The sequence below is a fragment of the Chiroxiphia lanceolata genome, chromosome 12 (assembly GCF_009829145.1).
Source record: "Chiroxiphia lanceolata isolate bChiLan1 chromosome 12, bChiLan1.pri, whole genome shotgun sequence".
Taxonomy (NCBI): Eukaryota; Metazoa; Chordata; class Aves; order Passeriformes; family Pipridae; genus Chiroxiphia; species Chiroxiphia lanceolata.
Genome location: NC_045648.1, coordinates 20,208,630 through 20,236,433, shown reverse-complemented (window position 1 = coordinate 20,236,433; position 27,804 = coordinate 20,208,630). Strand labels below are relative to the sequence as shown.

The window sequence follows — 27,804 nt, the reverse complement described above, 5'->3', positions numbered from 1 at the left end:
CGTCTCTGAAGGGGCGGACCGACACCCCGGGGGGCAGCGACCCCGCCCCGGGCCCGCTGCAGGGAACACTCCCGGTACTCACGGGCGCTGGAGGAGGGTTCAGAGTGAGGGTTTTCCCCTCGCGCACAGGCTCAGGAAGGGTTTAAACGGTGGAGAGTATTTGCCTCTCGCACACGGTTCAGATTTCAGTGGCGTTTATTGGGGGGGGAAATAATCACAGGATCGTTAGGGTGGGAAGGGCCCCCTGGAGATCCCCCAGTCCCACCCCCTGCCCAGGCAGGGTCACCTGGAGCGGGTACACAGGGACATGTCCAGGTGGGTTTGAACGTCTCCAGAGAGGAGACTCCACGGCTTGCCCGGGCAGCTGTTCAGGGCTCTGCCACCCTCAGTGGAAAGAAGTTCTCCCTCCTGTTGAAGTGGAACTCCTTGAGTTTTAGTTTATGGCCATTGCTCCCCATCCTGTCACAGGGGCACCACCGAAAAGAGTCTGGAGCCATCCCCATGGCACCCGCCTGGGAGATATTTATAATTATTAATAAGATCCCTTCTCAGTCTTCTCTCCAGACTGAACAGGCCCAGCTCCTCATAAGAGAGATGCTCCAGATCCCTCATCATCTTTGTGGCCTCTGCTGGACCCTCTCCAGTAGCTCCTTGCCTTATTTGTCCTGAGGAGCCCAGAACTGGACACAGCACTCCAAATGGGTTTGGATCTGCTGAGAAATTGAATCATTAAACACATGAAGGGCTTGAGGGAAGAAGATAAAGTTTCAGCCACAGGCAGTGAACCCTAACAGGAAAAAAACCACACAGAAAATGGATGGCGAAGTCCAAATACGTATCAACTGTTCACACAGTTTTCAAATCAAGGTCTGAAAGTAAAAGGTCTTAAAGTATAACTTCATTTTAAATTCCGTTTTATTAGAAACATGGCACAGAGAGCAGGGCCTTTCACAAGCACGTGTAACCTCGTTTCTCTGGAAGGTTCCTTGGGCAGAGCCAGGCTGAGAGGGGCAACGCACAGAGCGGGGAAGCACAAGCAGCATGGCTCTGGCAGGGACGAGGGCAAGCCAAGGCTAGCTAGGCAACTCGGGTTTTTCTAGGATTACAGTAAAATGAAGAGGAAAAAGGCATGTCTCTGGATTTTGTGTGTCTTCCATCACCGTTTTCAGTCCTCTCCACCACACAGGTTCAGCAGTGCCCTCTGGTAATCCCCCTTTGTGTCTTGCTGTAAAGCAAGGGAAGAAAATACAAAATACATATGAAGAATAGTCACAAAATATGATAGTATATGCATTATATTCCAAACCTGTGGGACAGTCTATGATTCACAGTTGAAGCCCTGTCAGCCTGGAGGGACTATCTAGACTGAGTTTTACTTATGTGTGAACTGAAATTATTTATCATTCTTGCAAGGCCAAGAACAGAGAGAAATTTTGGTATGAAAAGAAGAGTAACACAATGAAAAGGAAGCTGAAGGACTCAATTCTGTTTCTTGTCACTGATCACTGCAAAAATCATACATCAAGTTCACTATTTAAAAAATTTGTTTATTATCTGCAATTGACGTCTTTAGGAAAAGCTTCTGGCTTAAGATTTTTCTTAAATATTTTCTTCAATTTCATCTACACAAGAAAAAATGTATCATATGCTGTTGTGAGGGTGGGTAGAAGGCTAATTTTAAACAGATGCACAAGCTCTTTACTTGTGCACCAAGTAAAGTGAAACCTAGCAACTACAGCCCCTGTCCACTCACTGAAATGGAAAAAAATCACTCTAGCTAAAAGTCACTCCTCGAGCACTGAAATGAAAGGCAGCAGCAATTTAGATGCTCGATTTTCCCTCAGCAACCACAGAGGAATTCTGTTTTTCTTCTCTTTTGACCTGAGGATCGGGATAGGTGAACAGACTTTTCCTTCAGAACACACCAGCTGATTGCACAAAGCCTGCATGCACTGTCAGATGGCTGCCAGGAATTGTACCACCTGTTGACTGTGAAGTTAAAGGTGGGTTTTTCAATAGTGCAGCCCTTAAACACCCCCCATGAACTCCAGTGGTACAACTAATCCAATGAGGACTGCTGCAAAGGTCCGTGATATAAAGCAAAGCTGAAAAACTTGCCTGGATGAATAATAGAGAGATTTTCCATATTTCCTCTTGAATTCACTCTTAATTTTCAGCATGTCAACCTCGCAGCGGGAGACCATGATCCTGATCAGCACCTTGTCACGGGTTCCCTTGCCCTGCAGGCAGAGGCACACTGAGAACTGCAACAGCTGAGAGCCACAAAAAGCCACTGCATCTAATGGTAAGACAGCAACTGATGTAGAAATAAAAGATATCATGAATTAAATCTTCTAACTAAGGTGGTTATGATGATCCAGGAATTGGAGCATGAGTATACCTTTCTCATCAGCAGTGGTTGACCAGCTTCCAGTCACAAATGTAACTTAGACTGTAAGCAGCAGTTTGGGTTCACCAAGAGGCCCTCCTGGTATTGCCCAGTGCCTGTCACCAGGCCTTTCTCTTTCATCCCTTTTCTTGGGAAAATGTTTTGAGGCAAATTTAATGTCTTATTTTGGCACTTCGATAAACAGCTTTTTCTGCTATCAGCTCTTGGTTACTTGCAAAAGATGTGTCTAACTTTGCTAATTATAATGAACTGATTTAATACTGGTCATTATTAGGAGACCCTTCCCTATATTTCCCTGTACCAGATAAATCTGAATAGATTATCCAGACTTATAAGTGTTAAAAAATGCTTTTGAACAATATTAAGTAATTGTTAATTTATTCACATGCCAGTCATACATCATATGAATAAAAGTGCCTAAGGAATCAAAATTTGATGAAACAATGGCAAAATAAAAATAGCATAATGAAAGAACAGTCTTCCCTACCTTCATGGAATCATACAGTCTGTCTGCAAAATACAGCTGCTTGTTCTGAATGCACTGGACTTAAGAGAGGGAGAGAGAATAGTTAAATATCTAGCCCATACACAGAACAGCAGGACACAGAATGGAGCCATTTTGAAAGATACGATAAATAGTCAAAATAAGATTTTCAGCAAAAAGTTCCTCCAAAAGAGGAAATGAAGAAATCATTTTTACCTGAGCTGTTACTTAGAAATTGTTTGGCTGTGACTGAGCCACAAATGTTTACATTCTGAGATGGTATTTCCCTCCATGGCTTGTGTCATTTCAGAATGCTAAACCTCCTCCACACATTCCACAACTCCTTGTTCCACTTCTATAAGCAATCCCTCTTCTGGAATCACTCCTTGTATGCTAATCCACAGGAAGCCTCCCTTTCAAGGCTGAGCTCTGTTTATACTCCATTTGCATTTCAGAGCTCCCAGTTCACCACTAGTCTGCAACGGATTTCTCTCTTCAAGAGCCCCCTCTCAGACATGGTGACATCCTTGTCATCCTCACCCCATGGCACAGTCCCAGCCTTACACCTGCCTCCCCCTTTCAGAGAATTCAGTGTCAAACCAGCTCCCCCATCAGCCCCTCTCATCCCCCACTGCCCGCCTGGCCTCTCCTCTCATTCCCTGTTCCTTCTCCAGCCTGCGTAGATGTTGAATGCTGTGCTCAGCTACAGTTTCAACCTTTTGGTTTGCTTGGGGAAACAAACATTAAGCCTCTGTATCAAATAAAAGTGGAACTACAGGCAGATCACAACACACAGGAACTTATTTTAATCTCGAAAGCAGTTTGTACTTTGCAAAGGGAAAAAATAAGCTACTTCTCAATACCTGCAATATCCTAAAATACACCAGTTGATCCAATAACACCAGCACATCTGGATTATTTCTCATCCAGCAGGGTGAAGCTGGGCCCCATTCCTTACCATGATAAGTAAGAGCAGTGCAAGAGCACTGAAAAGACCCTGTATAAAGACAGACTTTACTTCAGGGCAACTCACCAAGATTAAGAAAGGCATTCTCCAAATCTCCCTTGACCTCCTTCTTGATGCTCTCCAACATATCATAGGGGCTGTAGCTCTTGTACCTGTCAAACACTGGCACGAGAGAGAAAATGGGTGAAACCAAAACCAGGCCAGAAACTGGCAGAAATAACCACCCAAAGCAAGAACACAGACAGCAGTGCAGAGACATGGGATCAAAAAATATCTATTCGAGTCCTTCTGAGAACTTCATCTTAAACACAGCCCATGTTTGCCAGCTAATAGTAAAGCTCCCATGCCATGGCCTTTTTGTTTGCCTTGAACACCTCCATTAAGGTGGTAAAATACCACCTTAATCCTGTGCTAGTATTTTTTGAAACAACAGTGCTTTAGGCCCTGAAGGGTCTTCCAGTGGCTTTTCCCATGGGCTGCTTACAGCAATCTCAGAGCAGCTCTGGAGAGCCTGCACTGTCAGAGTTAAACACATGATGTAGACTAAGCTACCCTGGCACAGAGGGAAGAGCTAAAGGACTTCTCAAGGTCTCCTGCATCCATGTTTTCTAGATTTGTAACATTTTTGTTTTCAGCCTATGTGACGTATAATTGAGCATTGTTACACCCGTGTAAAAAAGAGCTGTACACATATGCAAAATGTGAGATCAATACATCCACAGAAATAACCATTTTTGAAAAAAATTAACATCTTTGAGATTAATTAAGATTTACAACCTCTCATACGTTTCATGACTGCTTCCCATGCTCATTTCGATCATATCTGGGACAAAATAGTTCCCATTTCATTGTAACTTTCTCCTAAAGAAAAAAAAGTCTTGAACAGTACCTTTTTGCAGGTGGGGGACACTTCTTTCAGTCATAATGTTGATCCACTTGGGAACATCAGTTCCCTTTCTCTTCACACCAGCATCATAGAGGTCCTGGGGTTAGAAGGAAAAGCAAAATTATAAAAATCAGGAGTTACACAAGAAGCCATTGCAGATGTGAATAATTTCCTGATTGGAAAAAGAAGCACTACTGGAACTGTGGCTGTGGGAGAAACAAAAGAACACATGTTTGGGCAGGTCACCAGGACAACATCTATGGATCTAATCTGAAACTGAGACTAAATACTTTGGATTTACCACTACCTACAGTTCTCCTCCGTATTTAGCTCTGTGTCCCTCAGCAGAACTGCTCCTGGCAGACACAGATGTACCAAACAAGGATCAGAAGCCACTGAGTTCATTGCAATGTCCATGTTTCCTTTTGTTAAAGGCTCCCTCTTCATATTCTTAAGGAAATACCAGAGAGCTCCTGCAGAGGTTCTGGTGGGTACATAGCCTGTGAAAACTGCTAACTGCAGTACCAGGATTGCAGGTGATATCAGTACATTGATGCCAGGCCAACAGCACAGTGCAAACAATCTGACACAGACCCCCGTACTGCCACAAAGGCTCTCCACTGCCACAGGATTTGTACATTCAGTGTCAACCAAAGCTTAAGCAACTGAAGATATTTAATGATCACCACCAGCACTTACCCTGGCATCTTGGTCAATCAGCTCATAATCAATCACAGAGGTATCTTCACACCTTTTGCCCTTCAAACAAAGATATCAGTATTTAGAAGAGGTTTCACAGAACGTAAGCAGTGTGCTATGTGCATATTCCTTTCTTTTTAATTTTTTAATTTAACTTTGATAAATGAATAACAGAATGCTCCATCCCCACTAGGAAGCTGCTGCTATTCATGCTGCATTTCTCTTCAACTTGGAATAGTTTTTCCCCTAAAGTCAGTGAAAATGCAGGGAAATTTAAAAGTTAATTTAGAAGTGTTTTACTGGCAGCCATCAGGCAGTTACCAAAGAGCAGGCACGTTTAGGAAATGTGGGAAAACACGAGCAGACCCACCTTGGCCAGGGCAACCATGAGCTTGCGGAAGTCACCAGATGTGTCTGATATGATGTCCTTTTCCAGCTCTGTCTTGTACACTAGAAAACACAACATTCTTCTCCAGTAAATGGTGTCCTACAAATACACCTTCACAAGGAAGCCAGCTGCTAATTACTGTGTTTTATGCACATAAATGAACAGCTACAACCTAAGTCACACGTGGAAGACGATGCAAACGAATGCAGGCTTGCCTACATCAAACCCAACACTGCCACCAGCCAGGCATGAGGACCAGCAGTCTGCCATGGGAAGAGACCAGGAGAACCTGAGACTACTTAAACAAGGGGGAATATTGTTTTAAGCTCAGTGCCCTGCTCGATCATTCTTAGCTACCAATTGATGTTTGCTTGTTTCATAAACAAAGCATTTAGCCTTCTCATCTCGTGGGTTTATGACTGGACAACTACAGTTACAAGTTGAATGCAAGAGACCAAAAGCCTTTAGGATAAATCTAAGGAATGCTCTGTGTGATTCTGCTCTGATGTCTAAACATTTTTATTGCTTTCCAAGCGGTCATACCTTATACTGCTCCAAAATTACAGTCTCTTTCCAACAGCAACCTCATCTACAGCAGCAACACTCTCTTTGCCAATACATGTTATTTCTTTTGACACTGGCCCTTATGATGATTGGTTTTGCTTGTCCTTTTGGTTCAGCCCCCACCTCACCAGCAGTGCCTGACAATCTGTGTGTCCCAGCACACGGTGATTTGCTGCATTTCGGGCTGTTTGTGGGGAAGCTCAACTGGAAGCTCAAGGTAAAAAACAGGACAGCTGAATTGTGATAAACCCAACAAGAAAGGGCCCATGTAAAACCACCAGGAATATTACAGGACAAGTAATCTTTCTGAGGATGGATCTTGGAGCACTCATACCTTCTTACAATCAACTATGAATTTAGCTTCCATCAGGTACATGCTTTAGAAAAGTTGAAAAACAGAATATATGCTTTAATGAAGTTTTATTTCATGTCTTTTCTGGCAGATCTACCCAACAAGCTTACCAGCATGCTTCAGTGGATTTCAGATTCACCTACTTACTACATAAGTGATCCCAGAATCCACAAATCTAACATCATTATTCCTGTCACTATGTATAGAATACTGGTAGCTTATAAAAGAAATTCATTTAGACAACTTGTGTGAGTGGTAAATATTCTCTAATCTGTTTGCTACCGAGCAACAAGATGGAATTATAAAACACACACAGACACCCAGGACACCAGTACAACAAGTAATGTCCAACTGCCAGAGACTGAGCAGATTTGGGTAAGCTGTCTAATAATGACCCACTGACAGGAACTCATCCAGGAAACTCGGTGTAAAAACACAGGACATGGACACTTGCACAGTGAACTTACTTTCCCTGTAGACTCTGTTAATCTCACTGAGCTCCTGATTTGTTCGGGAGCAGATGATCTCAATGAGTGTGTCTTCATCAGTTCCCAGGCCCTGCAACACAGCCCAGACTCAGTCAGGAGCTACAAACAAACAGGCTTGCTGGAATGGTTTAAAGATACTGTACAGACATCCTTTCTTCCACTCCAACAGTTTCACAGCCATTCAGGGATATTTTTTGCCAGCTGCTCCCGAGAAGCAATATATGGAACACTTTTAGTTGCCAACCACTCCTCCAGTGGCTCTGAGATCCTGCAGATCTCTGGGCAGTGAGCATTTGCTGTCTGTCTAACACCCAGTGGCCTCCCCACCAGCACAGCTGGGTAAGATCAGCTTCTCATGGCCTAATGTGATTGTGTTCTGTCCACTGGGAGCACAGGAAGAAAATGTGTTTAGAAATCCTGTTAGGATGCTGTTTGTGACGCCCATTGGTAACAGGATGTCATTGGTATGTGGCAAAAATGGGCATCATTTCCACAGGACTCCAAGAGCAGTAACATCTTAGGAAAAGATCTCATGATGCAGTCTTTAGCATGTGGAAAATGGAGGCAATTCTGTGGAAAACTACCCTTTGGATAAAGGGTCTCTACTGAAGGGAGAAGAGAGGGGGACAAACAAACAAAAAACCCCAACTTCCCCCCCCCAAAAAAAAATAAAACCACGAACAAACAAACAAAAAAGAGTAAACCCAAGTAATTTTATAAAAATGGCTTAAAGCTAAGAAAAGTAGGACAGCTTGCCACAGAATGGTTCTAGTGGATGTCTGGTGAAGAAATGAAGGCTAACAACAGGTATGGTTTTCTAAATATTTTTAAAATATTTTGCAAGAATGTGTAACAGACAGACAATTAACTCCTCAGCAATAACTGTGCTTTACCCAACTCTGGTGCCCATGTCAGAGCTTATAATGCTCTCATGCATCCAGCCAGACTTAAGCTCAGGCCAGCTCCAAGCACCAGAGCAGGTGCTGGGGAGTTGGGAACAGCAACCCATGGGAGAGTAGAACAGTCTACATTTGGGGCCACTCTGAGGCCACTGCTTGGTCCTTGGGCTGTAAATACAACATAAATGGCACGTGGTCATCCTAAGTATCATGTATTGGGTGTAAGACATTAAAACAAAAAAACCTCCCAAACTAGTGATTCCCAATAAATTATGGATAACCTGTACTTAAGCCAGAAGAGGGCAGCAGCTGATAACTCAAACAAGGGGTTTGGCCCACAGTTGAAAAGTTACCATCTCCACAGTGGGTTTGGTTTTTAGTTTTAGGGGTTCAAGGGGTTTTTTGGGGTGGTGTGTAGTGTGTGTGTTTATGCCTGTGTTTAGTGGAGGGGATGGTTTTGTTTTCTTCTTAGTTTTTCAACTCCCTTCTAATTGTCTGGAGAAGTTAATTACTTGGGTTTTTGTCATGTTCTGAATTTCAATAGACATACCTTAGTACTTGTTCTTAATTATTTAAAATAATAATCCATTCAAGAACATTCAGAATTCAAGTGATGGTTATAACTACAAGTTCCCAAACCTTAGCTGGCTTAAAAGGTGAATGTACTGGCATGAGCACCTCCCAAGCCTTGTTTCAGTGGCTGCAGAACAGGTATTTCTGACCCAGCAATCCCTGCCTGTGACTGCAGGGGGGGAATACAGGGACTCCCTGCTGGGCTCTTTCTCCAAAGACTCTTTTGATGCCCCTCCTCGTGTTCTACACAGGGGCAGGTCTGGTACAGGATGTTCTTTCAAGATCAGTGATAAAATAACCCAGTAACTGGAACAGCTGTTTAAGCCTATAAATGCTAGCAGAGGATTTAATGCTCCTCTAACAGCTGCTCTCTTAATGGTTTTGTGTACTGTGAACCTGTACATTGTTTCTAAGACCAGTCAGCAAAGCAGCAACCAGCCAGAGCAGCCTATCAGTCACTCCTGAGCTGACAAGAATCATTTTTTCCTTAAAGAGATTTATTTAACAGTTTAAAAATCACATGGTTCCAGAATTTCTCTCATTTTGGATGCCTTGCAGCTAAGGATACTTAAACTGCAGCACTAAAAAAAACCTAACAATCAGTGTACACATTTGGAAACTGCAGCCTGGGGTGTGAAGTCCATACTCATTCTTGAGACAGTGATATCAGACTGAGAACCTTAAATTTCAAAGCTTATTTACCTTCATGGCAGCTTTCAACTCAGAGGCATCGTACTGTGCTGGTGTCTTCAGCAAGCCCAGGATCACTGCCTCCAAATGACCTGACAGAGCAGACTTGAGTGCTGCAGAAAGTTCCTGTGAAACAGGAGGGACAATGGAAGGAAAAAAATTAAAGCTCACTTCTGATCTCCAGAGAATTTAACCCGCGGTGCTTAAGTCTCCAAGCCTGCAACAGTGTTTCTGACACAATTGACAAGGAAACAGAACACAAAGAGCTTTCCTTCTGTGAAAGCCTAAGAGAGAAATTAGGGCAAAGGAGCTTTTTTCTAATCCTCTGAAAATAAGAAATGCACCAGTGGCTGACAAAGTGTTGGGAAGCACAGTGCAGACACATCTGAGCAGCTCTGCCCCAGTCCTGAAGCACTGATGTTTTGTTGGAACTAACAAGCCCAGCTGGATCTGAGTTTGACTCCCTGTGGTCAGTGCTTCTCCATCTTACTCACAGAGTTTTCCCAGTGGCACTGTATTATTTGTGTGTTTTTATCTATTATCCCAACCCTTGACTAGCTAAGACATTAGAAAACTGACTGCACAGTTACTCCACTGCAAGGCCCAGTTCCCAAACAGCTCAGCTCCAGAGAAAAAAATCATCCCTGAGCACAGAAAAATGATTCCTGTCTTCAAAGAAACTCTCAGAAGATTGCAGCTTAAATCCCTACTGTTAATTGTCAGTCAATCCTAGGGAAGGAAACAGTCAGGGATGTTCACTCACAGGATGCTTGCCAACCTGCAGCAAAGAAAGTCAGAAGCCATGTCCTCTTACAAGTTTCAGACGCAACTGGAAAAATTCTAATTATCAGCTTCACCATAGTGTGTGTTACAAAGTTGAAACCCCTTGGATCAAGCCTGGGGTTCACCCAGATCCAGGTATTCCCCAAGCTGAAGTTAAATCTGCAGCATTCAGAAGGGAATTGCTGCCTTTCCGTTGCTGGTTTCCCCACTAACAATGTGTGAGCTGGGGAGGCAGGGGAGCAGGGAAAGGGAGCTCAGCTGGATTGCAGGGAAGTTTGTGCCAGAGAGATAAAGAGCCAAGGCACTGAGTTAATCTCCAGAGTCACTCATTTAATGCAGGCACTAATCTGTGTAATACCGTGTTCACTCCCTGCATGGATTGACAAGGGATTGAACGTGGGTTTGGGGAATCAACCTGCTTTAGTCTAAGACACATTTTAGTACAACAACTGGATACAGTGCTCCATCCTTTGTGTGACAACAGGTTCTTCAGCCATAAGATGAAGCAGCAACAACACCATATATCTCTGGAATAAATTGTAGGGAACAACCTGCCTGAGAAGTTGTGCATGCTCCACCCCTGGAAGTGTTCAAAGGCCAGGCTGGATGGGGCTTGGAGCAACTGGGTCTAGTGGACAGTGTCCACCTTGGGACTTCAAGATCCCCTCCAACCCAAACCATTTGATCATTTACTAAAATAACTGCAACTAAACACTTCAACTGAGCCAAGAACCTGCCCTCATATTAGCATCCTCCTGGAGGAATAAGGTCTTCTGCCCCTGCCAGGCCAGCAGGGTCGCCACCCTGCCATTCTTTGCCAGGGCTCAGAGTGCTCTAAGGGAGAAGCAGAAGGCAGTGACTGACAGCAATCAATTATTTATAAATAGCAAATGAAAAGTGTTTCCCTAAGTGTTCCAGGGGAGCATCTGGATATCAGCAGTTTATTTCAAGGCCAGGGATTACTGGTGACAGTCAGGACTGACCAGACACACATGAAGACACACATGCAGAATGCCCAGTCTGCACTGGGAGCTCCACTGACACTGGGGATGGGGAAAGATTCCTCAAGCTTACCAAGAATTTTCATCAGACACTGCTCAGCTCAAAGGAATTAAAAGACATGTGACATTTAAAAACTATGATCTATTGATAAATCCTGCAACAAACAAAACGAGCAGCCTAGAACAACACAAGACTTTGCCAACCAAAACTGCACAACCCATTGGCAAAGCAAACCACGAGACACTGTCCCTAGAAGATGTACCTACGTGTCTTTTCATATCCCACTGCCTCCTCTCGTGTTAATCTCTCTCAGTGGTTTCTACTGCAAATGCCCATTGTTTCTACAGATTGGTTTATTCTCTGGCACTTGTTAAACTTGATAAATTCCGTTTGCTCTTGGGTTGCAGCAAGGAAAAAAGGTGAGAAACAGATGAAAAAAGTTGCAGATTTTCTTGACTGTGCATTTCTGTGGTCATGCAAAATTTAACAAAGCTTTAGGTGACACATTTCACAATTAGGGCCCACTTTTGTGCAGGACTCACTCTCCCAGTGCCCAAGGGCAGGACCACAGGGGTGCAGATGTGGGCACACATGCACGTGTCCAACCCCTGTGTGCCTCTGCATGTGCCTACACCAGTCATGCAGCAAAGCTGGTGAACTTCCACAATTAACTCTACATTTACATTTGGGTTCAGATGAGTGTTCTGGGCTGCTGTTGGAGGACTACCATTTGGGGTCTGGCAAACCTGGAAGAGATACATCCATCACAATCTGAACTCTATACAAGGTTCCTCTTTATCGTGGGCATGAAACTTTGATTATGGTAAGATTCTGACAACTTCAAAGAGAAGAGCTCCTGCCTTCCAGATAGCAAGACTCATTGTGCAGAATTCTACACATATTTTACAGATTTCTCTCCATCAGTAGATCAGTACCCAAGGTATTTCTGACAGGAATTAGTGACAATTAACTCATCATATCACTTGGCTCACATCTGCAGTGCTCATAGCACAGCTGACTGCAGTCCTTCCTCAGCTAAGCCAGCTCTGAACAGAAACAGACTACTTCCCTTATGCCGGGTTGTCTTAATAAAACAAAGAATCCAAACATCCCCCAAAAAACCCCAAACAAAACCACAAACAAAAGTCCATCCCCAAAAGCATCTCCCTTCTACTTTTCCTTCAAATGGAGGCATTTCACACCAAAGACTTTTCAATATTGTTTATCATATTGCACCAGGGAATCCTGTGGCTCCCATTGTGACTTCTGGAGGTACTGGGAAACCACTGTCTCCAACAGACTGCAGTCCCAGTTGTGCATACACTCAACACATTTGGAAGTTCCACCAGTCCTAAAAGGTGACAGCATGGGCAAAGCTGATGCAAGTTTTTTTCATTTCAGAGAAAAGATAAACCCTGAAAAAAATTGAACTATCTGCAAGAACAAATATTGAATAATTAGTATTTGTTTATATTTGCCTACCTTTTTGGTTCTCCTCTGATAGGCAAAAGCAATGTCCTGCCTCTGCTCGTTGCTGCGGTTGGTCAGGATGTTGATGATGGTCACCTCGTCCACACCTACAGACGTGAGACAGAGTCAGAGCAGCTTTCATGGCACGGTTCTCTTTGTATCCAGATGTTCTCCAACACTCAAAGCACAGCACTGTGCTGTCTGCAGCAGAGCCAACGCTCTCATTAGTATTTGTCATGTCCTGGCCTTGGAGAAAGCACAACCAGTTACAGCCCAGGCTCTTGAGGAGATGCAGACCTTGGTGTACACAGGCAGCAACACACCTCTAAATCTGCTTTGTGACCAGCTTTGCTGCTCTGTCTTCTGCCTCTCTTGGGAGTCTGTGCACTTGTGTTCAGGTACACACAATTCTGCAAAGGTTGCTCCAGAACACAGACCTTAAAACTGACATGAACTTGTACTTGACTGTCTCATCATTTCAGTAGAGTGTTTTCAACTAAGGCTTATATTTTCTACTTAACCCATTTAATCTATCATTCCAAACATAAAAATGTGAAAATAAGTGTATTTCATTCTCTCAGCAGCTCTGAGGCTCAGGAGACAGAAGAGGATTTTTGACACTGGAAGAATATGGGCTCCTTTTTTGAAATGCCCACTGAAAGATCCATTCTGAGTTGTAACCACAGGCCCAGAGGACTTGGGTGCTCAAACTCCCAACTTATCTTTCAGACAAGTGAACTACGTGTCAGTGAAGGTTTAGTTTCAAGTGCAGCATTCCCAGTCCATGCACTTCAATGCAGCTGCAGCTGAATGCAAGGAGCTCATTCAGATTTATTGCAAGTTAAGAGCCAAAGCAGCATCGAGGGTTAGATCCTCTGGCTGTAACAGAACCTAATGCTCACCCCAGCTCCACATCCTGCAGTGCCATCAGGGCAGGGCAGTGCACATGGAGAAGGCTTTGCTGTTGCACGGGAGGCAGGATTGCCCAATGTCCTTTCCCACACACAGCCACTTGCCACTCTGCTCTTTCACTGCAGACAGCACCTTGGGACTTTTCCTCTTGCTCCTCCTACTGCTACTGACTTCCACATCAGATTCCCACTCCTTTTCCCCACTTCACTTGCTGCTTTCTAACTGGATTCTCCCGAACTTGAATTCTTTGGGCTGGTAGTTCTTCCTCTGATCACAACTCTCACCTGCAGCTTGCTCTTGGCAGCTCAGTGGATACCCCAGAGCCTCGCTGGACTGGAGGCTCTTGAGCTTCTTGAGATGAACCTGAAGCATCTGACTTGTTCTGTATCCTGTGATAGGGCTCTGACCCCACAGGCATAAATCCCCACACCCTGCAGTCATCTCTGTCTCTCCCAGTGCTCTCTACAAGGACAGCCACCCTTTGTTTATTCACATCAACAGAGAGGTCCAACAAGCTGATGCACATTCCCTTAACTAAGCATTCAAGTGGTATGAAACACTTTCTCTTACTGTGAGACCTTACAGGAACTGCCCTTGCAAGAAGTCAATCTCCATCACTCAAAGGAACATGTTTAGAAAAGTAAGCTCCCCTGCCACAAGATGAAAAAAAAGACTTCTTAGCCACAGATACAAAATAGCCAGGGAAAAAATAGTTGGAATAACAAACAGGAAAAGCAGCACAGCACACTTTTACACTGAATGTGTCTGAACAGAACTGCAAAGGTCAGCCCAGGTACATCTGTGGCAGGTGGTTGGAATTTCCAAAGGCTGGGTGAGGACACACCAGCTTGCTCAGGTAAAATCTAATTTTGCATTTAGTTTTCTAACTTTGCTTAAAACAGCAAACCCAACTCTGTTTTTGTAGGACACTTATAGACTTTTCTTAGAACGCTTTGTAAAAATGAACAAGTGAAAGAATTTGAGTGCCCTTCCCCAGTTCTCCAGTGCACATTTGTGCCTGCGTCACTGATGTCAGCCCCCAGGTAAAATGTCCATTGTATTTATGTACATTACTGCTTAAACGAAGCTGTGTGGAGAATGCCAGCACAGCTGGAAGTGATGGCCAGGGAACAACATCTTCGAACAGAAGAGTCAGCAGAGCTCATAAACGGCTGCAGAGAGGAGACACCTGGCACAGCTCTCACGCTGACACTCAAATATCAACCTGAACCCTCAGCTGTGCTGTGGAAACACCTGCTCTGGAGTATTTCCACACTGACTCAGAAGTGGCAAAACTCTTTCTAAATATTGCATGTCTAATACAGTGCATATTCTTCTGGAACAGAAAGGTAAAGGGTAACAGGTAATCTGTTTTCTGGCAAGGTTTTGAAGCAAACAGGGGGCTCTGCTCTAGAGGTCCGAACAAGCCCAGAGTTTGGCCTTGGGTCTTTCCATTATTACAAGTCTTATGAATAGTTTCTTTAACATTTGCACACAGGTCACTACAAAAGATGATTTTTTGATTAAAAAAAGCCAGAAAGGACTGGATCAGCAGTTACCAGCAGGACTCAGATCCCTGCTAGAATCCAGCTACATTTATTTTCCCTATTGCCCAACACAACCTCACAGCAACTTGAAACAAAGAACTGCAACAGATATTATAAAAAGCAATCATATCAAGTGTGAATCTTGCAAAAGGCCATCTAGCCCCCAGCTGCATGATCTAAAATTATGAGTCAAATCCAAAATTCCTTTCTTCTTCTTCACCACATTCTTCCTGCTGAAATACTACACTCAGCCTGGTGTCCTCAGCTCATGCTCAGGGCAGACCTACAGCACTGCTCTTACTCACACAGTTTGACCTGCAAATGATGTCAAAAGGCCCTGGACAGCATCATGTGTCTAAGTTACAAATTTTGGGTTGCAAACATGCCGACTGCACGTCAGCCATGACCTACTCCTGCACATTTTCAAGTGTTCCGACTTTATAAAAGAAAACAAATTCTCCGAGTCCAGAAACGGCCACACACAGACACTGGGCCTTTCAGCACAGCACAGGCCAATGTCTTAAGCTTTTTAATAAATTCTAAATGTAAGCAGCTCCTGGCATTGAAAAGAGAAACGACATTTTCGAGTTTTCTCATATCACAATTGTGATAAATTAGCAGGCCCCAGATGACTGTAGCCCAGTTTCTTATGCTATGCTTTGTGGATGGAAAAATGAAGTGAACTCATTGCTCTGGCACTCAGGGGAAAGTGAGTGCCTGTATCTCACACTTGGGAATGCTGCTGCACAGACAGGATGCTGACTCACATCTGCTGAGGTGGGGCAGGGCAGGACAGCAGCTCAAACACTTTCCTTTGTTCACTAAAATCTCTGCAAGTTTCAGGGCAATCAAACAGAGTTTATTTCCAAATTTATTCTGTCTAGGCAGATTTTATCACTGCATTTCTATCAATGGGCCATGGAAACAAAAAATTCTGATGAATAACACCTTCTCTTTGAAAGAGGCAATCTGTGGCAGTGTTGTGGCTCAATCAGCAAAGGAGAGGAAATAAATATAACCAAAAGGATCACTTGGAGTTTTCATTTTCGGTTTAGAAGACACTGCAGTTGAATCTCCATGGGCCACACCAAGAGCACCAGCGTTGTTCTGGATGGTATGGACAGTCATTGAAGTTTCTGGGACAACAGAGCACAGACATGACATATTTTCTGTCTGCACCCATTCACTCAGCCCATTTACTACAAATGTATTCTCTTGAACTTCATTCTCAAATACAGCATGGGCAGAATACCAGAACTGGTTCTGACCCAACAGCACTCAGGTCCTACAGAGATCAGCAGTGTCCAGGGCTGGATGGGATGGGGAGCAGCTCCCCCAGCCCACGTGTGGGGGATCCAACATGATCCAACCTGGGAGGCCTCAACTGGTACCAGCACTGTTTGACTGAGCTCATGGTCTGCAGGATCTTATTTTCCTTGGAAAAAACCTGATCCCACTGGAGTCAAAGGGAAAAATTTAGATAAAACCAGATGTTATTTCAGCTCTGCTATTTTGCTTTGTGAGATTTCACCAAACCCAAACCATGTTGCAGTGAGATATTTCTTTAGTGATACTTCTAATACCTGGAATATGTGACTGATGCACTTTGGGGGATTATTTGGCACTATTCTCCCTCCCCAGCAGCCAGCAGGTTGCCTCTAAAAACTTTACTTCATAACATCAAAAACTCTGCTAAAAGGTATGGGCATGTTGAATATACCACATAAACAGAAGACCTTTCTGTAAGACTGAACTCACTGATTTACATGTCATCATTGTTTTACCGATGTCTAGATAGAATGAATTTGTTGTAGATTTGTTTGAATTCTGCCAGTCGTGGGGAAAAAAAGGTATCCCATAAGACCTCAATAAAAGGTTGCAAGTGACTTAATTATTCACAACCTACTTTGACAAAATTATTTAACAAGTACTTGAGGCACACAAAGTCTCAGTGAAAGGGAATAACTCTGAAAGAGAAGAGAGACACTTCAGCAGTTGTCTTTGCTGCAAAAGAATGAAAAGGAAACCTAACATAAGCTCTGTTAGTGCTGTTCTACTTAGTTTCCTCTGTTTAGGCTCATGTACATCAGCTAATCTATACACAAGGCACAACAGAGCATTTTACAGAAATTAACAGCCTCTTGTCCTATACAGCAAAAAGCCAACATTCACAAAGGACGTGCTAAGGCATGAGATGAATTTCTACAGAAACACTAAACAGCATAAAAAGGAAACACAGCCATGACATTTATTACAAAAGGAACAAGCCAGGACTGTAACAAATTATTTGCATTATACAACCTCTGGGTTGAAGGATTGCTAACTGCAAACTGGTTTGACATCACCTGCAGCCATTCCTGCACATTCCCCTTTCTGGGCTGTGGGATATATTTAAACCCCCTGCACTTATATCAGCTCCACTCAAAGCCCAGCAAAGGGCTGGACAATGTCTTTGTCTAGTACAGTTTTTGCAGATAGATCTGAGCCCCAATAAACACAACAGGTACATAGATGGCCAACCAACCTCGAGGAAAGAACCTCAACAGTGGGAATGAATGCTGAAATATTTAGATATTATATAGAGCAGAACTCCACCCTAGTTCTTTGTCTAAAACAAACATACAGCTGTTGTTTAGGCAGTAAAATAAGTTTTACCCATTTCACACACAATCACCAAAACAGAATTGATGACACTGATTCTGGGTGTTTCCCTGGCTGAGGAGCAGCTGGATAATAATTTCTGGGGCCAAAGCAGCCTGCTCTGATGGCAACCCCCCCACTGTTTATATAGGCACTGTTTATATAGGGGATACCCAGAGATCAGACTCCAGCAGGGCTCATTTCCACAGCACTGCTATAAAGGACACACCTGGCTGCTCTGATAAGCATGAAATGCAGACCCACAGAGCAGGGACACACTCGGTGTTCAGAACACGGGCTTCAGATACACGAGTCCTTTATCCTGCAGAGAGTAAAGCCCCCAAAATGCTTGGTTCTGATGTGCCTGGTTTTTTTGAAGTTGCCACCTCAACCACAAAACAACTTCCATGTGTATTTATAACCTGTTATCTCCCTCAGTGTCTTAAAACAAAATGAACAGGTCGTGTCACTCTTTACTATTCTCAGAAAACTTACATTGCTTATTTCCACTTTCCACACACAGTGTAAACTCATGGCTAGGAAAATGGGAGCTGCTTGGATATAGAGTTTGTTCATTATGGGTGTTATGTCTCTGGCTCAAAAAATACTTTGATACTTCCCAGAAATATTTTTAAACTTGTTCTTGCAGAAGAATTTCCCTGTGTAGCTCTTTACACCTTCATCTCCCTCACAAGAGGATTTCTGTAAATAAAGCAAACTATAAATGATTCAAAATCACAACTGATCCTACCTCAGTAAGGTATTTCTCCAGTTAAATTAAGAAATCTTGTGAAAGGAAGCCTCTTGCTTGTTAGGGTGGGGAAATATTTTACGTTTTAGAGCAAGTCAACCATGTGCTTTGTTGGCACCGATGGAAGACTTCGCATTTCTTTCTGATGAGAAACTATTTGGCTTTTAAATTTCTCCCTTTCCTGACATGTAGGCAAAAAACTTGTCAGCTGCAGCTCCACCCAGCTGTTGCCTCTCTGGCCTGAACAAGCCTGGAAGGTGTGGCACCCCCTCTGTGTCCCAGAGCAGGACAAGGACAGGATCACAGCCCTGGGAGTACCACCAAGGAATGCTCTCAGAGCTGGAGTTCATACTCCCTGCACTCCTGATGGTTCCAGTACAGCAGAGAGAGGCCTCCCAACAGCCTGGACTCTCACAGTGCCCTGCGCCTGAAATACTGCAAACTCATTTCACAAACGAGTTTCTAGGACTTTCTTTGACCCCAAATTGATACAGATACATGAGCATTTAGTTCAAAACCCAGGAGAAAAGTGTTCAAACCACCCCTATGCAGCTGTCTGGAGAGCTGAAAGGAAGAAGAAACGTCCAGTCCGATAATCCAGTAGAAATCCATGATTCAGAGCCTGGTCCCCAGTCTCTGCCACAGAAGCTGACACTTCATTCTCAGTGGCAGAAATGTAGTAGAATTTGAAGTACTGATGAGTCGAGAAGAGAAAAAGTGGACCACTTTCAGTGATAACTTCAACAACTCATGGCTACAAACTCAAAAGCACATTCAAAGCACACATTTACAGGGTTCAACTCCAGCTGGGTCAAGATTTCATCAGTGAGGTCTGAGAAATCCAACCCTCCTAAAAACAGGTATCCTTGAGTAAGAATATGAAAACATTGGTCTTAAGATACAGTATTTTTGTGTTTTCCTGCAGGCCAGCCTTGTGTCCTACAAGAGAGCTGAGGCCCAGCCCTGCTCTCACCTTTGGTCTTGATGGCCGTCTCCAGCGCCGCCGCGTCCCGGTCGGCATCGAAGTTGGAGTAGGCCTTCACTGTGGCATAAGCACTTGGTGGGAGAGAATGCTGGAAGGAAAAGGAGGAAAAGAACTTCCAAGTTAAATGGTGTAATGTGTAATCGCTGCAGTTAATAAAACACGTGGCTCTCAGTTAACTGGTATTTGGCCAAATGTTTAAAATACAAGAACATGAAAACAGAATTCTACAAAGAGCCACCAACTCTGTTCTCCTGAAGTGTGTTGTCCAGAAATCCACTCACAGCTATGCTTATTATAACACAGAATATAGACAATAGATATTTTATTGCACCAAAACCACATTCCAAGTTTACTCACTAAATCTCAGTACTCTAAAATCTAGAGTTTTCTGGCTAGATCTGAAGGAAAATGGCTACAGAAAGATAACGCAAAGAAAATGAAAGTCTGAAGTATTTTAGATTTGAAGCCTATACTTTACTTTGGATTACAGGCTACAAACAATGATTAAAAAAAAAAGTAGAGGGAGATGGAAGATTAATGAGTAAGTCAGAACAAGTTTTGTGCCCTATCTCATGGACTTTAAAGATAACACAAACAAATCTTTTCAAGCCTATAGTTCTAGAAAGCAAAAGTTACTCACAATGTCCTCTTGAAACTCTTGCTTGCAGATATTTGGTTTAAGCAGCATGAGGATAACAAAACCAAACGACATTTCAAATTACCTCTGCTAAGAGTAAGAGGACTTGCAGGTAACTTCACTGAGTAAACAGAGGCAACAGTTTAGAAGTTACCAGATTGTAGCAGTGTTTATTATGGCCCTCTCCTGAGGATTACAGCTTCAAACAGAGGGTCACCAGAATAAAGATTCAAATCTCCTCAGCTGCTTCAGTGTAAGCTCGTTATCACCTCCCACGGGCAGGTTCAACCAAACCATAGACTTTCATACAAATAGCTGAGAAATCTTCACAAATCCCACTCTGCTGAGTTCAGTTTAGAGACCCAAACCTCTGGCAGAAAGGTGTAGTGACCAACACCTGACACTGCCCCCGCTGTTTCCTAAGTGAATGAACAGCTAAGCTCTCTTGGCAAAGAGCCCCAAAACTTCTGTTTCTGTCCCTAACTCCAACAGGAGGCTGTGTTCATGAACAGGACTAAGCTATCTTAATATCCCTGGAGAATCTTTTTACTTGCAAATTTTTAGGAGGACAACTTTTAACTAAAAATATTCCATAGTTTCTGACTAGGTTTGCCTCTCTCCTGCAGAGGTCAGGCTGTCCTGGACAGATTCCTCTGGCAGCAATCACTGTACCCTCTTGAGACAGTCTGTTTTGTGCTGTGGGGATGGGGAGTCGAAAAGCACTGATAAACTGAGCCATTCTCTTTTGTCTCTTACCATCAGCTCAGTCCAGCAAAGTGGCCCCAGTTTGGCCCAGAGCCACACCACAGAACACAGACTGGCCTTTCAGCAGAGCAGGTTGGTAACAGAAACAGTAACTGGAGGTGTGCAAGGAGCCTTGGAGAGCTTCTGTGTGCCTGACAGATTCCTCACCCAAGGCACACCTCTCATGGCACTGCTAACTAACCACACACTGCTAACTAACCACACACTGCAGAACCTGAAGCAAGTCACCAGGCAGAGCTGGGCACCTCTCCTTCCACCCACTCTGAGTATTTTCTGAGTGATTTGGATGGAGTATTTACTGTAAAGATGATGCCATACACTAACAAAATACACAGTGTATTTGCAGTTGGCAGCCACCTTTTACTGTGTCATCCACCCAATGCATGCAACAAGTTCGATTCACTTTCCCTGACACCTGACACAGGTCTTAGCAGGGTGATTGCCTTGAAAAACAGCCCTTTAATTCCAGACTATACAGACTCAAATTACTCTGGTACACGACTGTACTACAGCACTAGATGTTTTCAGACAGGAGCTTTCCCCAACCGACTTTCCATTTAGTTCAACATAAAGTCTCTACAATGTGGCAGTAGAAGTCCAGCTGGAGGTAACTGCACCACAGCCTGGGCCAAACTAAAGCAGAGAATGTTTTCCTCCCCATGTATTAGTGTCCTTCCAGAGATCCTCAAACTGTTTTACCTCCTATAGCTTGACTAATTTAATTCTATTGGGAAGAATAAAACTTGATGGAGAAGCAAATATCGCAACAGGAAAGCGAAGAGCTCAATTTCTTCTATAAACACCAGGACCCTTTCAGAACACCTACATCTCAGGATTCTGAGAATCTTTCTCTACTCTTGGGCACAGATGTAGAAACTGCAAGCACAGATCAACCTCAGCTCAGCTCCACCCTCTCCTTAAGGGAAGGAAGGAAGGTTGAAGAAAGCAGGGCAGTTTCTTCCCCCTGACCCAAATCAACCTCTGTACCAGTGATGCAGAGCACGTAAGTTCCTTATGGCAACAGGACAGGACTTGGCTTCAGCCATGACCTTTCTATAACATTAAGATTAAAAACTTGGAGTTTTTAAGAGAGAAATGGGTGTTTCAAACCCTGTGTTAATGCCAGTTAACTTGCTGAATCACTGCTTGGGGAAACTGGTCCAATGCTTTATGCATGACAGCTGCTCAGGGAGTCCAGCTTCCAGCTTAGGACCTACAGAACAACCAGCTGCCTGACACTTCTTACAGGATTTCTGGGGCAGCATTTCTGAGGAAAATGCTGGCATGGAACACTTTCAAATTTTACTTTTCCAACTATTTGCAAGCATTAAGGAATAAACATTTCTGCCCTTGAGAATAGATTACTTAAATATTATTCTGCAAGTAACTCTCCATTGAAGAGCTAGGAAAGCTGAAACTTGACTGCTTTTGCACTACAAAACCAGTTCTACCACTTACCTCCAGGGCACTGGCCAGTTCATTGCAACAGCTCTTTCACAAACACCGTCTGGGATCATTCATTGCACAACAAGCACAAAAACTGGCCAAAAAATGTGCTGGTACTGAGCTCAGAGCTGGAGTTACCAGCTCTAAGATTTACAAGTACAACAAGTTTAAAGGCAACATGATGAAATAATGCACAGATGGGATTCACTTCCCCTTCAGTGCCAATCACAGAACCACAAATTCATGGCATGATATGCTGATACCACACTGGTAACCTACCTTCTAATGCTGCAGCTTAAGAAATCAAACAAAGACTGTGGCTTTCTGGCATTTCAATAAAACCACAAACCAAGTGCAGATGTGGTGGAAAACACACAATCAAACTAAAACAGAAAACAAGACAATAAGTTTGAGAAAAGTTTTTTTCAAGAAATAGTTTGGTTTGGTGATAACCATTACACGAATAAAATCCCCAATATTTTTATTCTTATTAAGTAATGTTCTCCATTTTTAATTTAAAAAAAAAAAAAAAAGGGAAATTCAGAGGGTATCAGCAAAACCAAACATATTTACATCTGCTCTTATCATCCTTAACTCACTTGTTCCTCATTAAATCCAGTCAGCTCATATAACTGTCCTATGGTTTACAGCTGTTTTGTGGTTTTTAGCCAATGGAAGTTTAAGCAGAGGAGATGTGTGGAATTTTATGAACTGTACAGCTCAGGACAATTGTTGGCACAGAGTCCTGTAAAAGAAACAAGATGTGACATCTAAGTAAAACAAACTTTTCTTGTTTAGATAATAATACTTACATCCCCTTCAAGGCTGAGCTTGCTTAAAATTTCGTGAACAGTAGACATCTTGAAAGGATGCTGGAAGGAGAGAAAAAGAGACAAAGTAGACTTAAATATATTTACATTTGTGTTACAGAGTCTTGGAACACTGCAGTACTTAGTGACTCCATCCCATGGATCTGCCAATTCCAAGCAAGAAAGCAGATTTAAAGAGTTTCCAAGCCACACCACCATTAATAATGCAACAGTGAGAGGTCTTCATTCTATTGCACAATAAAAATTCCTCAAATAAGCATTTCTTCTGCATTTTAAATACTTAAACTTGTGAACTGGAGAATCTCTATCACAGAAACAGAATTGACTAAGCCCACAAATCTTCCCAGAAAAATGGTGCAGAAAACATTACAGCCTGGGCCAGCTCAAAGCCAACAGGCAGCAACAAGTCAGACACTCAGTCCCTGAGGCACTCATGGAACACAGTGGGACTATTTATTGTCACGCAGGCATTTTACACAAATGTTTGTATCTGTTTGATCCTTAACCCTGGATGCACCGTCCTGTGGTTTTGTAGTGGCTCCCCAGTACAAACACCAGTTAGTAACATGATTGTCAGACACCAGGTAATAAGGATTCCCTTAAAATGGCAGCTCCAAAAATAAGAGCCAGTGAGGCAAGAGAATCATTGCCAGAACCCACAGAACATCTCACTAATGTGCATAAAAAACCAGAGCAAACCCCAGCCTGAGACAGATCAGACATGCTGCAGAAATGTATCATGAACATATCCTATCAGAGTTCAACACCTTGCCTCGTTTAAACTCTGCTTTCTGGTCAGGGAAGTTTGCCAGAGCTGTATCACTGTTTTACTGGAAGGGTCTCTCGACTACAGAAAGGTTTTCCAAAGGTTATGAGCCAGGGGCAATATTTCAGAGGCTTGATGCTTTCCCAAAGCTGTGCTCTCAAATTTCTCTGTGGAAAGGACAGGCATTACCACTCACACAACCATTCAGTCCTCCAGGATGGCACCTGCAGCAAACATTACTTCACCTGTTGGAATTCAGGTGTTTCCCAGGATCTCCACAGTCCAGGTGCAGAGAGCACTGTTCCACAGGGAAAAAGAGCTGGGCCTCAGGAGAGTGGAAAAGAAGGGGAGCAGCACCTCAAACCCAGTGACTGTGCACTGATACCTGAGCCTGGTACCAACCCTGCACGATGCCCAGCTGGCTGCCATCCCTTCCCTGCCACACTGTCCCTGCTCCCCAGTCCAGCTCCCTGGCACCTGCCCTCCCACCACCTCCCAGCACTGTGCAGCCAGTCCTGGCCATGTCCTTCCAGCTGGCCTTCAGGTTTATTTTTTATCCTCCATCAGTCCCTCTCCTGATGGTATTGGGGGCTTTCTCAGGCCACCCAGGCAAATTTCCCAGACCAATCTCCTCTCCACTCAATGACCAATCTGAATTAAGAGCTCGGAGAACCAGAAAGAAGTTTGAAATAGTTTCTTAATAATGGAGATCTGGTTAAAACTCTAGAACAAGTGTTTATTTTTTGTTTTAGCTCCTGTAAATCAAGAAAAAGGCAGAGAAATCTTTTACTTTTGGTAGATATAGCAAGTGCTATAAGTATAAACCCATCAACACAATTACACAGCTCTTGCAGTGCAACTGCTGTAATCACACCTTTCCTCACTCAGAATACAGAAAGAACCCTTTCATCTACTGAAACAATCCAGGTTTAAGTAACTAAAGCAACTTAACTTCAAACAGAAATTAAGATTCAAGGGGATGAAAAATAAGACAGAGAACAAAAATCACAGTCATGCATCAATGTATTTGAGAATAAATCTTTTTTCAGACCTAAAATCCAACCCAAGCCTTTAAAGACAGGCTGCAGAAGTTGTAATAAGCTGCTACCTGCTGTTGGCACTATTAATCATGCTGGTTAGAGGGGACTGATATAGTACTGCGTTACAAAAGTCTTGATGTTTACTCTCAGTGAAATGAAGAGCCTAAGCAGAGAGACCTTTGCACTCTGACGGTATTTCAGCCAACTCCAAAGATGGGCGACCTGAACTCCTTTGGTTTTGCTTGTCACAAAGAAAACACCAGTGAGAGTGAAGCAAAGCAACTGCAGTATAGTCTTTCACATTAAGAAGAAATAGAATCACTGAACAGCTTTTAGCAAGGCTTCTGTTTCTGAAACCCATTAAAAACCACACTGAATCAGGCTTGTTGGAACAAAACTTGGTCAGAGTCCAGGAACAGGCCTAACACACCCCTCACGTAGAGCTGGAACTGGGAGGTTCATATCACCACACACAACAATGCCAGAGCAGCCCACTGCCCAGGAGCAGAGAGTGGCAAAGGGAATGGGAGGTTTGGCAAGAATCTTTGCAGAGAAAGATCTTTACTCAGAGAACAAACACCTCTCTTGTCTCATCCTGCTCTGTAAGGCACTCAGATTGGAGAACAGGCTCTCACTGTTCCCTGATGGACTGATTCTATCTGATATACTTTGGACAAGTTCTGGATGGGTTTGAACATGTAAATAGAAATACCTGCACTAACTTGTTCTTCCTCATGCTGGAGAAGAACCAAATTTTACCTTCCAGCTGTAAACTAATACTTCACTACCCTAAGGCAAGTTTCTACAACCAGTTTCTAAACCAAACATTATGCAATCCTGAATTACAACGATATTTTGCTAAAGAAATGGTATATTTTGGCCTCGACCCCCACAGAAGGCACTGGTTTGCAGGTCTGTTATTACACTGGCCCGGTCCCTATTCTCACTCCCTTATCCCATACTGTGGGGTAACAGAAGAATGTGTGTTTAAAAGCAGTCCCATGTCCGATCCCCAGGGGCAGCTCCCAGACATTACAGCAGAAAAACCTCATGGGATCCATGGAGAACACTTTCAGGTATGCACAAACAACTGCATTGCTCAAGAAGCAGAGTTAGCATTTTAAGAAGCCCTTATTATAACTAGACAGAGATTTGACCAAAGGGTGTTCCCAGGGATCTGAGCCAAGGAAACGGCATCCCCCGGAATGAGGGAATGGAAACTCCTTCACTGGGAGCACATTTGTGCTGGGATTTCCAAAAACTAGGGCAAGGCCTATCATGAGAGGAGATCAGGGAGAGCAAGGAAGATCCACAATATCTGTTGTAAAGGAAATAAGGACTCAAAAATCATCCCTTTATATACAGTGCCAACCAAAACCACAAATAAGCCAGGCTTGTATTTTCCCCAAATCACCCAATAAGTTTTAGCAAATCCTTTCAAGACACTTTTTGGAGGGGAAAAATCAGCTTTAAAGGAAAGAATTTCAAAACCCATTAAAACCTACACTACCACAAATATACTTTAACCATTCTCTTCCACAGACCACTGCTAACAGCACCCAGGATGTTCCATTCCAGGGAGATACTGTGCACATACAAAATTCAGGATTTCTGTTTCTTCAAATACAAGTTATTCTTACTTCTGAGACTTTACAGAAAATATTTATTTTTTTTTCTTTTTTAATCCAGGCAAACCATACCAAATATAAGCTAATGGAAGTACACTCCCTAGGGCCTGCTTATCACAGAAATCTCCACCAACAGCAGGCAAACACGGAGATGAATCACCCAGGGGCACAGAGCTTCCAAGAGTCTTTCACTCTCTGACCTGTATGTCGGGGTCTGCACATCTCTTTGCAGACAACAGCATACGAATATGAGCACAAGAAGTAATGTTAAACAGAACTAGAGCTGCCCTGTGTAAGCACACAACTCACTTCCGCGTGACTATCCTGAATCATTTCACTTCTCTTTCAGTTAAACTACACGGTAACATTCCTTTGCCTACCACCTATCCCTCACTCGAGGAGGAAGTGGTGGTCCGGAGCTGCCTCACAATCCAGCGAAGATCTCAGCAATTCTGCTCACGGCCAGGGCAGGGTGGGGGGCGAGCGCGCACAAGGCTGGCTCAGCGAGCGGGGACCCGCACGGGGCTCCCTGGGGGAGCGGACAGGCAAAGCTCGGGCAGGGCTGTCCGTGCCAGGGGTCCCCTGTGCCCCCCCAGCAATGCCCGTGCCAGGAGTACCCGCTGCCCGACCCAGCGGCACCATCCGCAGCCGCACCCTGGGCAGGAGGGAAGGGAAGGGGCCGCTGCCCCCGGGCTCGGGCGGGTCCGGGCTCCGCCGCGCCCGCGGGAGTCATTCCAGCCCCGCTCAGCTGAACGAACATCGCCCTCAGCGGCCGCACCGCTGGGAAGCGATATTGACAGCACCACGGGCAATCCAGCCGAGCCCTCGCGCACCTTAGCGAGGAGAAGGAATGAGTATCTGCGGAAGTCTGACCAAGTTTGGGGCCGGTCCCTCTCTCCTGAGCGCGGCCGCCAAACCCAGCGCCGGTGCGGGGCTCACGGAGCGCCCCGGGGACAGCCCCGCCCTGAGCCCCGCAGTCTCACCGTGGGACCGGGCACGGAAAAGCCCGGGGCGGGCAGGGCCGGGGGCAGCGAGCAGAGCGAGGGTGCGGGAGGGCGGCGGCCGCACCGGCCCCTGCCCCGCACCGGCCCCCGCCCGCTCCGCATCCCGCCGCGTCCCGACCCCGCCCGCACCCGGCCCGGCCGCTCCCCGCCCGCGGGCTCCCGGCTGGAGCTGGGCGGCTCTGACTCTGCGGCGGCTCC

At 44.2% G+C, this 27,804-nt stretch overlaps 1 protein-coding gene across 2 annotated transcripts; it reads right to left on the bottom strand.

Annotated features, from left to right (window-relative positions):
- Positions 1–897: 897 nt before the first annotated feature.
- Positions 898–27,804, bottom strand: ANXA2 (annexin A2). 2 transcript variants are annotated; one of them, XM_032700483.1, is made up of 13 exons: positions 27,770–27,804; positions 23,151–23,214; positions 19,479–19,578; positions 12,668–12,762; positions 9,413–9,526; positions 7,218–7,308; positions 5,817–5,896; positions 5,447–5,506; positions 4,751–4,844; positions 3,928–4,023; positions 2,898–2,956; positions 2,119–2,240; positions 898–1,225 (listed from the first exon to the last, which is right to left on the bottom strand). In XM_032700483.1, the coding sequence occupies exons 2-13, from the start codon at positions 23,196–23,198 to the stop codon at positions 1,189–1,191; spliced, it is 996 nt and encodes a 331-aa protein (XP_032556374.1). In that variant the 5' UTR covers positions 23,199–23,214; positions 27,770–27,804; the 3' UTR covers positions 898–1,188. The 2 variants fall into 2 exon arrangements, with proteins under 2 accessions (XP_032556374.1, XP_032556375.1); XM_032700484.1 differs by lacking the exon at positions 27,770–27,804 and having other exon boundaries at positions 2,115–2,240; positions 23,151–23,210.

Coding starts and splice junctions, on each gene's coding strand:
- ANXA2 (XM_032700484.1), bottom strand. CDS start 23,198: ATGTCTACTGTTCACGAAATTTTAAGCAAGCTCAGCCTTGAAGGGGAT. Junction 7,309..9,412: donor AGTTGAAAGCTGCCATGAAG/GTAAATAAGCTT, acceptor GCTGTGTTGCAG/GGCCTGGGAACTGATGAAGA. Junction 4,845..5,446: donor TGATTGACCAAGATGCCAGG/GTAAGTGCTGGT, acceptor TTCTAACCCCAG/GACCTCTATGATGCTGGTGT.